This window comes from Grampus griseus, assembly GCF_964374135.1.
Source record: "Grampus griseus genome assembly, chromosome: 11".
Classification (NCBI taxonomy): Eukaryota; Metazoa; Chordata; class Mammalia; order Artiodactyla; family Delphinidae; genus Grampus; species Grampus griseus.
This window is the reverse complement of record NC_139005.1, coordinates 40882123-40896693: the sequence shown is the minus strand read 5'-3', so window position 1 is coordinate 40896693 and position 14571 is coordinate 40882123. Positions and strand designations below refer to the sequence as shown.

General features: G+C 41.3%; 1 protein-coding gene across 5 annotated transcripts in view; it reads right to left on the bottom strand.

Moving 5' to 3' along the window:
• Nucleotides 1-12794, bottom strand: part of ATF1 (activating transcription factor 1) — a 54494-nt gene extending 41700 nt beyond the window's left edge. For 3 of the 5 annotated variants that reach the window (XR_014297388.1, XM_082664976.1, XM_082664979.1), the window contains exons 1-2: nucleotides 12569-12794; nucleotides 5470-5568 (exon numbers count right to left, since the gene is read on the bottom strand). Coding sequence is in view for 4 of the 5 variants with exons in the window: in XM_082664976.1 (XP_082521102.1) it covers nucleotides 5470-5562 (93 nt within the window). In the remaining variant the exon portion in view is untranslated. Of the gene's footprint in view, nucleotides 1-5469; nucleotides 5569-11854; nucleotides 11994-12214; nucleotides 12352-12568 lie in introns of those variants that run through there. The other 2 variants (XM_082664978.1, XM_082664977.1) reach the window with 2 other exon arrangements.
• Nucleotides 12795-14571: the final 1777 nt, after the last annotated feature.

Sequence of the window (14571 nt, the reverse complement as noted above, 5' to 3'; positions counted from 1 at the left end):
AGCCCAAAAACATAATTCATCTATGTCACAATTTTTATTTCTAGCATTTCCATTTGACTCTTTCATACAGTTTCTATTCCTCTGCTGAAATTTACCTCCCGTTCATACATGTTGTCCACTTTTTCCACTATAGCCTTTAATATATTATTATTATTTTAAATTCACTATCTGATACTTCTAACAACTAGTCATCCTGAGTCTACTGATCATTTTTACTTCTGACAGAGGGTGATTATTTCCTTGCTTTTTTGTATGTGCTTCATAATTTTTGCCTGAATGATGGACATCATGTGTAGTAAGATAGTAGAGACTGAGGAAACAGTATTCATGCCTAAAAATGGCGTGGTAGTTCTTCAGTACTTCTTCTACTAGGCTTTTAGTGCAGGTGGTGGCTGGGGGAGGGATGAGTCAATCTATCCAAGAATTGAGCAGGGTTTGGGTTTTGTTATGATTACCTTAAGTACACAACCAGCTCTAAATTCCTCTAGTGTGACCTTCTGCTTAGGGTGGGGCCTGGTTTGCCAGAGGGTTTTTCTCAGTGATCCTGCTCCACCCTCAGCTTTAGGCTTTCTCTGTGCACCTGACCCAGAGTGTCTCTCCATACTCTTAATCCTCCCCAGGGATAAACTGCTATTGCTTTACTTGCTGGAGGAGCTAAGGGGAGACTGAGAAGTTGCTCTGTTATCCTGGCCTAGTCTCAGTCTCAGGGGGTAGGGCTTTCTCCAAGTAGTAGGAAAACTAATGGTCTGAACCCAGGAAAATTTTCTGCCCTTCCCTCAGGGTTTATCTATTTTCTTTTTCTTTTCACTTCTACCCACACTGGAAAATGGGGTTTATTCCCTTCCCCCAGTGGCTTAAAGCTCTTTTCCACAGGGAAGAAGGGTCCAGGCAGGCCTGTACCACCTAGAGAGGCTTTCTCTTGTCTCCCTTGCTTCCCCTAATCTTTCTCATGAGCAACTCTTGGGGATCCCTGGAGTGGGTGTTACCTACCCTGTGTCTGCAGCTCCTAAGGGTTCTATGTTCTCATACTAGCCTACACTTAGACTTTAGCAATTCAATAAAAATTTAGCTAAATTCTTCTCTTTTTTTGACCATTTTTAATTTCTTTAATGTTGTATCTACTTTATTTATTTTTATTCTTGGCTGCATTGGGTCTTCGTTGCTGCCCACGGACTTTCTCTAGTTGCGGTGAGCGGGGGCTACTCTTCATTATGGTGTGCAGGCTTCTCATTGCGGTAGCTTCTCTTGTTGTGGAACATGGGCTCTAGGCGCGTGGGCTCCAGTAGTTGTGGCTCTCGGGCTCTAGAGCGCAGGCTCAGTAGTTGTGGCACACAGGCTTAGTTGCTCCGCGGCATGTGGGATCTTCCCAGACCAGGGCTTGAACCCGTGTCCCCTGCATTGGCAGGTGGATTCTTAACCACTGTGCCACCGGCGAAGCCTCAATTTAGCTAAATTCTTATTTCCTCCTGTATGACAGCCCTGCCTTCTTCCTGTACTCTGCTACTGCTACAGGTGAGCCATGCCCACATGCCACTACTAATGTGTTGAAAGAAGTTATGATTTTTGTATATTATAGCTTACTCTTGTTTTACAGTGGGAGCAACATGCTTTCCAGCTTTCTACGTCCTAAAGAGAAGCCAGAAATCACCCAATGAGTTTAAATACCACCTATATATCTACAATGCCTAAATTTACATTTCCAGTCTGGACCTCTCCCCTGGACTCCAGACCATATATATCCAACTACCTATTGGACAAACCTACTTGTATGGTTTGGCAGACAAATTCTAAGGCGGCCCCTATGGTCCCCACCTTCTGGTGTTCATGCCTTTGTGTAATCCTCTCCCCTTGAGTGTGGGAGGGATCTGTGGCTTGCTTCTAACCAACAGAATAAGGCAAAGATGATGGGACGTCATCGCTGTGATTATGTCACATTTTATGGCTAAGGAATGGGATATCATTCCCTTGATTATATTATATAAGACTCTGTCTTGTCAGCAGACTCACTCTCACTCTCCTGCTGAACTTAAAGTAGGAGGCTGCCATGTTGTGAACTACTTATTGGAGAGGGCCAGGTGGCAGCGAATTGCAGGCGACCTCTTAAGAGCTGAGGGTGGCCTCCAGCTAAAAAAATTAAAGTTCTCAGTCCTACAGCTGCAATAAAATGAATTCTGCCAACAACCTGAGTGAGCTTAGAAGTGAATTCTTCTCCATTCTAGTCTCCAGGTAAGAAGCCAGCCCTAGCCAACATCTTGACTGCAGCTTGTGAAACTCTGAAGCACAGAACCCAACTAAGAGAAATTTTAGGATAATAAATGTGTGTTGTATTGTTTTAAGCCACTAAATTTGTGGTAATTTGTTTTGCAGCAAAGAAAACTAACAAATAGTATCATAAATTTAACATGCCCAAAAGCTAAATTCCTGATTGCCAACATCTCCCCAAAAAGAAAAAAAAAAATGTGCCAATGTTGTCCATCTCAGTAAACAGCAACTCCATTCTTACTGTTATTCAAGTCAAAAACTGTAGAGTCAATCTTGACTCCTTTTTCCCTCTACACCTACATCCAATCCAAAAGCAAACACTGGGGGACTTCCTTGGTGGTGCAGTGGATAAGACTCTGTGCTCCCAGTGCAGGGGACACAGGTTCGATCACTGGTCAGGGAACTAGATCATCCCACATGCATGCTGCAACTAAGAGTTCGCATGCCACAACTAAGGAACCCACCTGCCGCAACTAAGACCCGGTGAAACCAAATAAATAAATAAATTTTTTTTTTTTTTTAAAAAGCAAACACTGTTGGCCTCACAACCAAATTATATCCAGAATCTAACTTTTTTTTTTTTTTTTTGCGTTACGTGGGCCTCTCACTGTTGTGGCCTCTCCCGTTGCGGAGCACAGGCTCCGGACGCGCAGGCCCAGCAGCCATGGCTCGCGGGCCCAGCCGCTCCGCGGCACGTGGGATCCTCCCGGACCGGGGCACGAACCTGTGTCCCCTGCATCGGCAGGCGGACTCTCAACCACTGTGCCACCAGGGAAGCCCCAGAATCTAACTTTATCTCACCACCACCACTAATACCACCTTGGTCCAAGCCACTACTGTCTCATGCACAATCAATGTAACAGCTTCCTAACTGGTTTTCCTACTTCCACTCCACAAAGCAGCCAGAGGAATCCTATTAAAATATCAAAGTGCTTTCTCTGTAAAATATCAGTCAAATCAGGTTTTTACTCAAAAACCACTCCCAAGGTTCCTTATCTCACCCAGATTAAAAGCCAGAAATCTTACAGTGGCATACAAGGCCTACATTACCTGGCACTCTCCTCTGCCATCCCAAACCTCTCTGCCTCATCTTGTATCCCTCTCCCCTCATTTATCCCTCTCCTACCACACTGGCTGCCCTGCTGTTCCTTAACCATGCCAAGCACATATCAGTCTCAGAGTTTACAGCTGTTGGTCCATATGATTGAAGAGGTATTTCCACAGATACGACTTCTCAGACCACCTTACATAAAAAGGCAAGTCCCCATCCCCATCAACAACCCCCTATTCCTCCTACCCTGCTTTATCAGCCTCCACAGCACATACTACGAACTGATACATTTTATTCTCCCCAACACTAGAATGTATGTTCCATGAGAGCTGAAACTTTTGTTCACTGTTATATCCCCACCTTATACTGAATGACTGAATAAATACTACTGTTATTAGATACTTCTTCCTTACAGAAGTTAGCGTCTAATAAAGCAGCCAAGCCACAAGAATTTGGATAGCAAGTCAGTGACATTATTTTTTAAAATCACTATAAAATTATTTACCGCCTAGAAAGGTACTTATTCTATCTCTGTAAATATGCTTCTGAGGAAACCTGTAAAACATTCACATCTAACCAACATAACTGAAATGTGTATGTAAGCCAACTGAATTAAAACATTTCTGTGAAGGGCCCTGTTAACAGAAGGTAAATGAAAGACTCTATCATTGTTTTTCCAGTACCATCTAGGGAAGATATCATTATTCTTCACAGATATAGCCAAATAAGAGAAGGATACCTCAAGCTTGAAGGATTAATCCTTTAGTTGCTTGGTTCTCTAACTTTTTCATCTCAAGACCCTTTTATACTCTTAAAAATTACTAAGGACCCCAAAGAAATTTCATTTATGTCAGTTTTTAATCTAATACTTACATTTAAAATTTAAACAGAAATTTTAAAACTATTTAACAGTTCATTTAAAAACAGCAACTAGAGAAAGCCCGCGCACAGCAACAAAGACCCAACACAGCCAAAAATAAAATAAAATAAATGTATAAAAAATAAAAAAATAAAAACAACAATCATAAATCCATTACATGTTAACATAAATGATATATTTTCACTAATATGACTAAATATACCCCCCCAAATTCGTGACAGAAATGACAGTTTTACATTTCTGCAAATCTCCTTAATGTTTGAGTTAATAGAAAACAGCTGATTTCTCTTATCTGCTTCTACATTAAATATTTGCCATATGTGGTTTTGTTGAGGTATATGAAGAAAGTCTGGCCTCACTCAGGTATGTAGTCAGAAAAGGGGGGGCGTGTTTTAATTGTTTTTCCAGATAACTATGGATATTCTCCTTTGAAACCACATTAAAACTTGACAGGTTGCAGTTTCTTAAAGGTTGTCTGCAATGTACAATTTGAACTCTGTGTATTCTGTTAACATTAAAATCCATTGGTGTATCTCGCATTCTGAATGGATCTTATACCATGCGTGATTTTGTAACACAATTTTGTAACGAAAAAGTTGGTAGCTACTGGGAAGCTGTCAAGTTCATGATGGTGAATACAAGTTATCCAAAATTCTAATTTTACTTGAAAGTTCAAATCCTGTCACTGGCAATACATAGTTTCAGTTGTTTTCCCTGAAGTGGGTCAGGTGCATGGATCAGACAACTTGAAATTTTAAAAATATCATCAGTTCTGCAATATGCATGTCTGTCAATTTAAATTCTCTAATGAATATGCCTATTTTCCAGTTCAGCAAAAATATTTCTTTTATATCCACAATACATCTGTTGAATTGAAGATGGTCTGCCTCCTGAAACTATTAGTCTCTATTTCAAGTCAGCCCAAAGGGCCAAATAATTTTTCATTTGTCTTATGCAGCAACAAAATTAGTCTGAAAAAAAACCTAAAATAATCATGTACCGCATAAAATGAACTCTACCTCCCCAAGTTTTGAGAAGTATATACATGTTAAAACACTAAATATGTTATAACAGAAAATAAAACTGAATGATCTTGACAAGATATTTAAATCAGATAATTCCTTCCTTCCATACATTTCAACATTTTACAGGGGTTTTTTTCTCTTTTGCTTGGTTCTTTTTTTGAACGTTAGTAATTGGTGATCTGCAACAACAGCTTAATCTGCATAACAAATATTCCTAACTGGTTCAATATTTTGGCTCGTTCCTGCCTTACCTGTTGAGGAATATGAGAAATATGAGCTCCCTGAACTGTTGAACCAGACTGAGGTGCTGTCTCTGAAGCGTTATTCTTGTGAGAATCTTCCATAATCAACTGTAAGGGGAAAAAAAAAGTTAAAAGATGCTTTCTAACTTCATTTTCAAAAAATCTTAAGACATTTCTTTTCTTAACATGCATACTTTTTAAGAGGAACAAAACAGGCTTTTCTATACTAAGGGCTGAGCTCAATTTATCCAGACTCATGTTTCCACACCTTCGCTCTGGGTGTGTAGTGACCTATGATAAGAGCTTTTAAAATGGAAAATAAAAAGTGCTACAGAATATGGATAGTATACTCTATAGTTGCTTAAAAATTGGTAACTTGGTTACCTCCACGGAAGAGAATTGGTAGCTACGGTACAGAGAGAGAAAAGAGATTTTCCTTTAAATTTTTTGAATTTTGATCCACATGAACATGTTTAAATTTAATAAATGGTATACATAAGATAGTCTTCTGTGCAGGAACACAAGCATTCTTTTCTTTTTTCTTTCCTTTAAATTAAAATAAAAATTTTTTAATTTATTTTTGGCTTTCTTGGGTCTTCGTTGCTGCGTGCGGGCTTTCTCTAGTTGCAGCAAGCGGGTGCTACTCTTCGTTGCGGTGCGCGAGCTTCTCATTGTGGTGGCTTCTCTTGTTGCGGAGCACAGGCTCTAGAGCGCAGGCTCAGTAGTTGTGGCGCACGGGTTTAGTTGCTCCATGGCATGTGGGATCTTCCCGGACCAGGGCTCGAACCTGTGTCCCCTGCATTGGCAGGCGGATTCTTAACCACCAGGGAAGCCCAAGCATTCTTTTCTACAGTCTACGGAACAGTTTTTCTTTTCTTTTCTTTCTTTGGCCTGCAACATGTGGGATCTTAGTTCCCGACCAGGGATTGAACCTGTGCCCCCTGCAGTGGAAGTGCGGAGTCTTAACCACTGGACTGCCAGGGAAGTCCCCTAGGGAACAGTTTCTAATTGCATACATAGTTTAATATAGAGAACTTATTGAGCAAAGGTTGAACAGAATAAATAAATAAATGAAACCATAACTAAGGAGTTTCTGAAGATCTAGATGATCTAGATAATCAACTGCAGGACATGTAGGCTGGGTAAGAATGAGAATAAATGGGTTATGAGAGATGGAATATGTCAAATAGGAGAACTACGTAGAAAGAGGCTGGTAAAAGATTTGGGTAGAATTTAAGGTTTTTCTAATTATGTGAAAAGACATAAAAAGAGAGAGGGCCGGCCAGCAAACAAATGAAAAGATGCTCAATTTCACTAATTATTAGGGAAATGCAAATCAAAACTACATTAAGATATCACCTCACACCCATTAGAATGGCTAATATTTTTTTAAAAAAAAACAGAAAGTAAGTGTTAGCAACGATGTGGAGAAACTGAAACATTTGTGCACTGTTGGTTGGGAGTGTAGAATGGTGCGGTCACTATGGAGAACAATATGGTGGTAACCCAAAAAATTAAAGATAGAATTACTATACGATCCAGCAATCCCATTTTGGGGTGTATATCCAAAAGAATTGAAAGCAGGGTCTTACAGAGATATTCGTACACCTATGTGCATAGGAGAATTATTAACAATAGCCAAAAGGTGGAAGCAACTCAAATATTCATCAGTGGATGAATAAACAAAATGTGATATACATATACAATGGCATATTATTCAGCTTTAAAAAGAAAGGAAAGGAAATTGTGACACATGTGACAACATGAATGAACTTTGTGGACATACGTTAAGTAAAATAAACCAGTCACAAAAAGACAAATTCTGAATGCTTTCACTTATTTAAGGTACTTAGTAGTCAAACCGATAGAAACAGTAGAATGGTGCTTAATAGGGACTGGAGGGAGGGGAGATGGGTAGTTGTTTAATGGGTATGAAAAAGTTCTGTATATTGGCACCACAATAATGTAATGTACTTAACACTACTGAATTATATACTTCAAAATGGTTATGATAGTAAATTTTATTTTATGTGTATTTTACCACAATTCAAAGAATTTTTAGAGAGAGAGGGGGCAACTAGGTACTTAGCCCTTAGCATCATTAATTTAATAATTGTGAAGTTTAAGCCTGCATATTCTTTCTTCTCTTTTTTTTTCCCATTTTGGACAGCAGAAAATAAATTCATTCTTAACTCTGGATTGATGCTACTGTTTTTAGCCATTGAGAAAAGGTATAAAATCACCTCAAACATAAAGTGCTTCTAATGCTTTTCCCTCTAAATATGTCATGAGCCTTTTTTTCTAACATGGAAAATATAGAACAGAAAGAGAAAGGATGATAAAAACTTAATTATAATATTGTCTAATTTCTTTTCAGTCTTCTCTTTCCACAACTTTTAAAAAATCATAAACATACTGTACGTACAATTTTGTATCCTGTTTTCATTTATCACAAATATTTTCTAGGTTTCAAATAGAAACATATTTAAATGCTACATAATATTCCATCCAGTGAATGTACATAATTCACACTTTTTTACCAAACAAAACAATACTGAGATTAATATGTTTAGCATATAAAGCTTTTTCTGTAATTAAAATTATTTCCACAGGATATATTCTAAAAATGAGAATTACTTGGTTAAGGAGAATGAATATTTAAGGTTTTCTGAAAGAATTACAGTCCACCAGAAGCACATGAGAAAGCAATGGGAATTTTTTTTTTTTTTTTTTAAGAATTCAGGGGTTTTTTTAAAAGTCTTTATTGAATTTGTTACAGTATTGCTTCTTATGTTTTGGTTTTTTGGCCCCGAGGTATATGGGATCTTAGGTCCCTGACCAGGGATCGAACCTGCACCCATTGCATTGGAAGGTGAAGTCTTAACCGCTGGACCGCCAGGGAAGTCCAGTGAATTTTTTAGTCATGACTAACCTGATAGATGGAAAATGGTACATTGTTTTACATTTCTTTAATTCTCTATTAGTTATGTGAGCTCTCTGTTCATATTAGTTGTCCATCCATCTATCAGATCTTGTGTTTTCCTTATTACCCTATATTATTTCTTCATATAAATTTTATTTCTTTCATTTTGATACAAATGTTTCCAGTAACTATGATTTTAAAACTTTAAATTTTGACAAGTTCATCTAGTGTTCCCCTTGTTTGAACTGCTTTTAAGGGAACTGCTTGAACTGCTTTTAAGCTATATATAGTCCCTTCTTTAGGAAGAGTGCAGTGATTTTTAATCTACACTAAGAGAAGTGTAATTCCAAAGACTGAACATACAGACAGCATCAAAGATGGAATTTTATACTTTCTACATACTATCGCTACTGAAAATGCCTTTTTTTTTTTTTTTTTTTTTTTTTTTTTTTTTTTTTTTGCGGTACGCGGGCCTCTCACTGTTGTGGCCTCTCCCGTTGCGGAGCACAGGCTCAGCGGCCATGGATCACGGGCCCAGCCGCTCCGCGGCATGTGGGATCTTCCCGGACCGGGGTATGAACCCGTGTCCCCTGCGCCGGCAGGCGGACTCTCAACCACTGTGCCACCAGGGAAGCCCTGAAAATGCCTTTTTAAACACTCCATTTCAGAAGACATAAGAATATAGAGCAGAGAGAAAAAAAAAAAGATGTAGTGCTAAAGTACTGAAAGAAACTATAGAAGATTTTATAATACCTTGTTAAATTACTGAAAATGATACTTTTGTTTCACTGTGACTCACTGATTTTCCCCCATAAGAATATTATTAAGAAATTTTATATCTAATGGAAACTAACATCATCAACAAAACATCTGACATTTCATAGTAAAAGCCACTACAGTCAGCAAATAACACTTTGGACAATTACTACAACTATATTTCCTACAGGAAAGAAGACAGTCTATTTTCTGTTTTGTTTTTTTTTTTTGCGGTACTCGGGCCTCCCACTGTTGTGGCCTCTCCCGTTGCGGAGCACAGGCTCCGGACGCGCAGGCTCAGCAGCCATGGCTCACGGGCCCAGCCGCTCCGTGGCATGTGGGATCTTCCCGGACCGGGGCACGAACCCGCGTCCCCTGCATCGGCAGGCGGACTCTCAACCACTGCGCCACCAGGGAAGCCCTCTATGATTTTTTAAAAGAGGAATTAACCAATCAGTTTTTTTTCCAAAATGAAAGCAGCCTTTATACCTTCGGCTCATTATTAACAATACATACATAGTTTTTTAGTGACGTTATCAGAATGTGTAACCTTTATTTGCTTACTTTTTAAAGCTATTATTCCTAAAATTAAGGTTAAGATTAACAATCTGTTAAAAACTTGCTCAACACAGAATTTTATGCATACATTTTCTGTAAAAATAAAGTAAGCCCAAGGCAGCAGATGGAAGCTTAACATGAAACAATCCCAAGTTGGGCAGAATCACAAGTGGGCAGTGAAACACAGCTTCAAAAGTACCATCAATGGGGTAGTTCCCTGGCAGTCCAGTGGTTAGGACTCGGTGCTTTCACCGCCGTGGCCCCAGGGTTCAATCCCTGTTTGGGGAACTAAAATCTTGCAAGCCACGCAGCGTGGCAAAAAAAAAAAAAAAGAGAATCGAACTGGATTTCAAATGAATAAAATAAACAGACTGAAAGAAGAAAAAAAAAGTACCATCAATGGGAATGAATTTGGGGAGCTAAATCACAGCAGGCTGCGATCCTGCTGACATATGAAGAATGTTAAAGTAAAGGCATGGCACTTTAAGAAAGCTTGTTAAGAAAGGAACATATGCTAGGCACTAAACTAAGAGTTCTTTATATATCATCACCTGGATTCTTTATTATTATGTTTTTGGATTCCCTATTTTAGAGATGTGTAAACTGAGGATCAAAGGAATTGCCATTTCTGTGGATCTCACAGTAAGATGTGAATGCAAGATCTGAAGCCAGAACTGTTTTAAGCCAAAATCCATGTTCTTTCATTCCACACTGTCCCTCTTCCAAGAATACCTTCACATCCCCAACTCGTCCACCTGGCAAACTCCTCATTTTCAAAGTTTCATCCCAAACATTATGTTCCCAACTGCTCTAGGTCCTTCCTTCCTTAATGCTTGTTCCACTGTGCCTTGCAGATATTTCTAATGAGGTTACTTAACATTCTGAACTGTGTTTATAGGCATGTCTGTTTTTGCCAGTCTTAAGGTGCCTAAGAACAGGGCCTCTATCTTGTGAATGTATGCTCTGTGCCCAGCAGACTGTCACGTATGCAGTAAAATAGTAAACATCAACAAATATAGTTTTCTCATCTGATGAATGAAGAGGGTCTTAAGTTTCTCCACCTACAGATGATGTAGAAGCCTGTGGGCAAGAAGTCTCTTGCTCAACATTTCCACAACTTAACTCACAATCTCCCCTCAAAATTGCTATTAGTCATACTGAATTTGTTTCAGATCTTCAAATGTGCCTGCGCTGCTTTCTCTCACCTTCAGGCTTTCATGTATGCTATTCCGTCTGCCAGAAACACTATTCCTCTTCAAGCGGCCTATTCCTATAAGTTATAGTTCCAGGCAAATTTTCATGACTCCTTTAGACTGGTCTAGAAGCTTTGGCTGTATCCCCACAGCACATGCTTCCCCCACCTTTCATGGCACTTATTATCACAGTATAGTAATGGCCTGTTTTCTGTCTCTCTACCAGAATGCAAGCTCTAGGGAGTCAAAGACCACTTCCTGTTCCCAATATAATACCTTGCACTTAACTACTGCTGAATAAATCAATGTGTTTAGTTGGGTTTACCTACTTAAAACTGATAGAAATAATGGTTAACAAAATATCTTTAGACAATTACTCCAGCCTAGCTTTAGGAACAGGAAAATTCAGGCACAACACCCTACTTTAGAGCTGAAAATTCATTAGTATAAATAAATGGGATGACATGTGAAAAAAAAAAAAGCATTTTTTGAAGGTACTACCACCTACTGGTGATACGTAGTACTGCACAGATGTAGCACAGACGAAGCCGAACCTTAAAGGACAACTGCAAATAACAGACCTAACATACTCGTCTTAGCAACACAGTAGTGATTCTAATTGAGACACCGAGTAAACTGCATATTATAAAGTCTATAGGAAAAACAGCATTTTAATAAAACTGCATATTTCTGTTGGTAATGAAATTTTCAGGATAAAACGAATTTTGCGAACATAAGCAAACATAGTGTACAAACTCTTAACCACAAACGAGGCCAGTTTGACAGATGCTTGCCAAATCTATGCTGAATAAGCCTCAGAAACGTAAAGGCTCCCAATGACTATTTTAGCCCATTACGCCTCAAAAGCTGACAAAACAACTAGTGATTAACATCTACAATAACTGTAAAGAGATCAAGGGGGACGCTCCACGGCGTAGTTGACGCTATGAAATACCATGCTTACTTTCGTGATACAGGAGAAAATCAAAGAGAACGTTTGCTCAGTTTGATCGTCTGTCCGGGGGTAAACAGACGAGCTCTGTCACTCCACACTCCCCTTCCTCGCCTGCCGGCTGCACCTTTCCGTGATTATTTAGGGTGTGTGTGATTATTCTACGTCTCCCCACTCGACTGGAAGCTCCCAGCGGATAAGGGCTGGCTCTGCCCACACAGCGAGCGTCCTGGGCCCCGCACCCCGAGGGCGCCCGGCGCGCTCTGCGGGGTCCCGGGCGGACATAACCGGTCGCGGGCCGCGCTCGGCGGAAGACGCGCGGAGGCCAAGGCCACGCCGCCCTCCCCGCGGCTCCCGCCCCAACCCCGAGACCTTCGACGGAGGGCGCTCGCCTTGGGCCACAGAGCGGCGGCTTCAGAGGCGAAAGCCACCCTGCGGCAGGAGGTCTTCGGTTTATTTTTCATTGGGGGGGGCAGCAGGCGAGAGGGAGGAAGGAGGAGACCGTCGACTGAAGGGGCACCGGGCGCCAAGGCAGGAGAACCGGAACCGCGAGCAGCCCCTCCCCCTTCCGCCGCGCGCCCTCCGCGCCCCTCCCCCACCTTGGCCGCCCCGCGCGACCCCCACCAGGCGGGCAACCCGGCTTGGCGTCCCCGCCGGCGCTGCGCCCCCGCGCCCTCCCCTTGCCCGGGGACACGGGAGCCCGTCCCACCCCCGCCCCCTGCTTACCTGTGGCTGCCGCCTCGCCGCAGTCCGGGGTGGGAACTTCCACTCCCCCCTCCCAGGTGGATCCGAATTCACTACCCACTTCCCCACCCCCTCACTTGGCGGGGACGTGCCTCTTTCTCGGGGGTCAGGCGGGGCGGGGAGAATCAGTGTCACGTAACAGCTAACTGTCCTAGGCTACCGTTTCCTCGGCAGTCAGGGCCGCCACTGGCGGCATGATCTACACCAGGCCGGGGGCGGGGGAGGGAAGGGGGGCAAAACTGAGTAACTAAGCGTGGGGGGTGAGGTTAGGGCCGTCCCTCCTTGCGAGCCGCCGTCCTACGTCACCGCGTTGCGCACGTGACGCGCCGCCATCTTGTGCCGGGGCACTCCGGTGTGGCGAGTTAGTATCGCGGAGGTGTTATTCTGGCGAGAGCGGGGCGTAACAGTTACCTGCGGTTCGTTTTTACTTCAGGAGCTCTGTCCTCACTGCTCCCACACGTGTTTTCGGAGGCCGGCACCTGCTCGGGGTGTCAGGAGACCGCTCGGTGTGGGGCAGTTTTCTTCGGTTGGGGCGTCGCGCTCAGCCCCTACTTGCTGTGGCCTAGAGGTGTAGTCCTCCCCGGCCTTGACCCACGCCTGACCTGCCCGCCTCTTGTAGACAGAGTGACTTGAAGCTTGAAGGCTTGTCCTCAGCTTTTCTTACCACCCAGACTAATGTTAATCCCGGAAATCTGCGTTAAGAGTTGTATCTTTTAACACACGTGAAAGGATTAAAAAGCCACACCCACATGGTACTCGTAGGGTTAGTGTGTTAGTGGGACTTAAGTGTGTCACGCTGAAGCACAGATTTACCCCAGCTTTTAAACTAGAAAAAAGTTACGTACGATCGAGTGTCGTAAAATAAAATCACACCGTCATTTTAATACATTACAGAAACTTAAAAAAATATTTTTTAATGTGTGTCTACCTTTATGGAGAAGGGATTATGCATTATTCTGATTTTTTTTCTTTATTCATTTCATTGCAAAATCTTTGATGGCTTTCTAGTGATAATAAACAACAAATGATAAACCTTTCAGTTTGCTCTTGATAGAAAGTTCAAGAATTTTTCTGAAATTTTACTAGTTTGAGATCTCCAAGTAAAACTGATTGAGTGGATAGAGCCGTTCCTGGTTTGACCTTTAGGGCCAGATGATGTGATTTAAAGCTCAAGAGTTACTCTGCCCGACTGTCCTAAGAACTCACTAATGTTTATCAGTTGTCGTTCATTGACTACCTATTAAAACCTACAATAGGCAACTGCCCTTACTTTACATTTTTGATTAGGCAAATCACCCAGCCTCTCTTAAGTGTCTCTTCTTATCAAAGTTGGGAAAAGTGTAATACTCATCCCATATCCCAACATTATTTATAGAATCAAAATGTCATATATTACAGAAAAGCAAAGAGCCCTATAAAAGTAAGGTGTGGAGAAGAGATTCTCAGACGTCGGCCTTTCATGATTAACAAAGTCCAGCGACAGTCGTTCTAGAATCCAGAATATTAATGGCTGGGAGGCTGGTTCTAAGTTTATTGTTCTTTTCTTGTTCAGTTGTTTCTTCCTTAGAAGACAGAATGCTTAACAAATGTTGATCAGGACAAGAGGGATGGGGAGACTGAAAAACGTCAACCATCAAAAGAAACTAAATTACTGAAACCTTCAAAATGTTAATGGACTGCTCCTTCTTTAGTTCCTCTTCCACCCATAAAGTATCTTAAGTCTAAATCAAATATTATGCTGTGCAACACTGCCACTCACAAGTATTTCCACTGGCCTTGTTTCTCATAGAAGTGTCACAAGCTGTACCTACTACTCTTCTGCAACTTGAGGAATAACTGAAGATGAAGGAAAAAAAAAGTATTGGTTATGATGCACATAGTTCTATCCAAATAGTAAGAGTTTTAAAAACCAGATGGACAGTTCTTTGACTTCAGAAGGGAGGAAGTAGAGTGAAACAAAGAAATTTAACTTTCAATTACCTTTC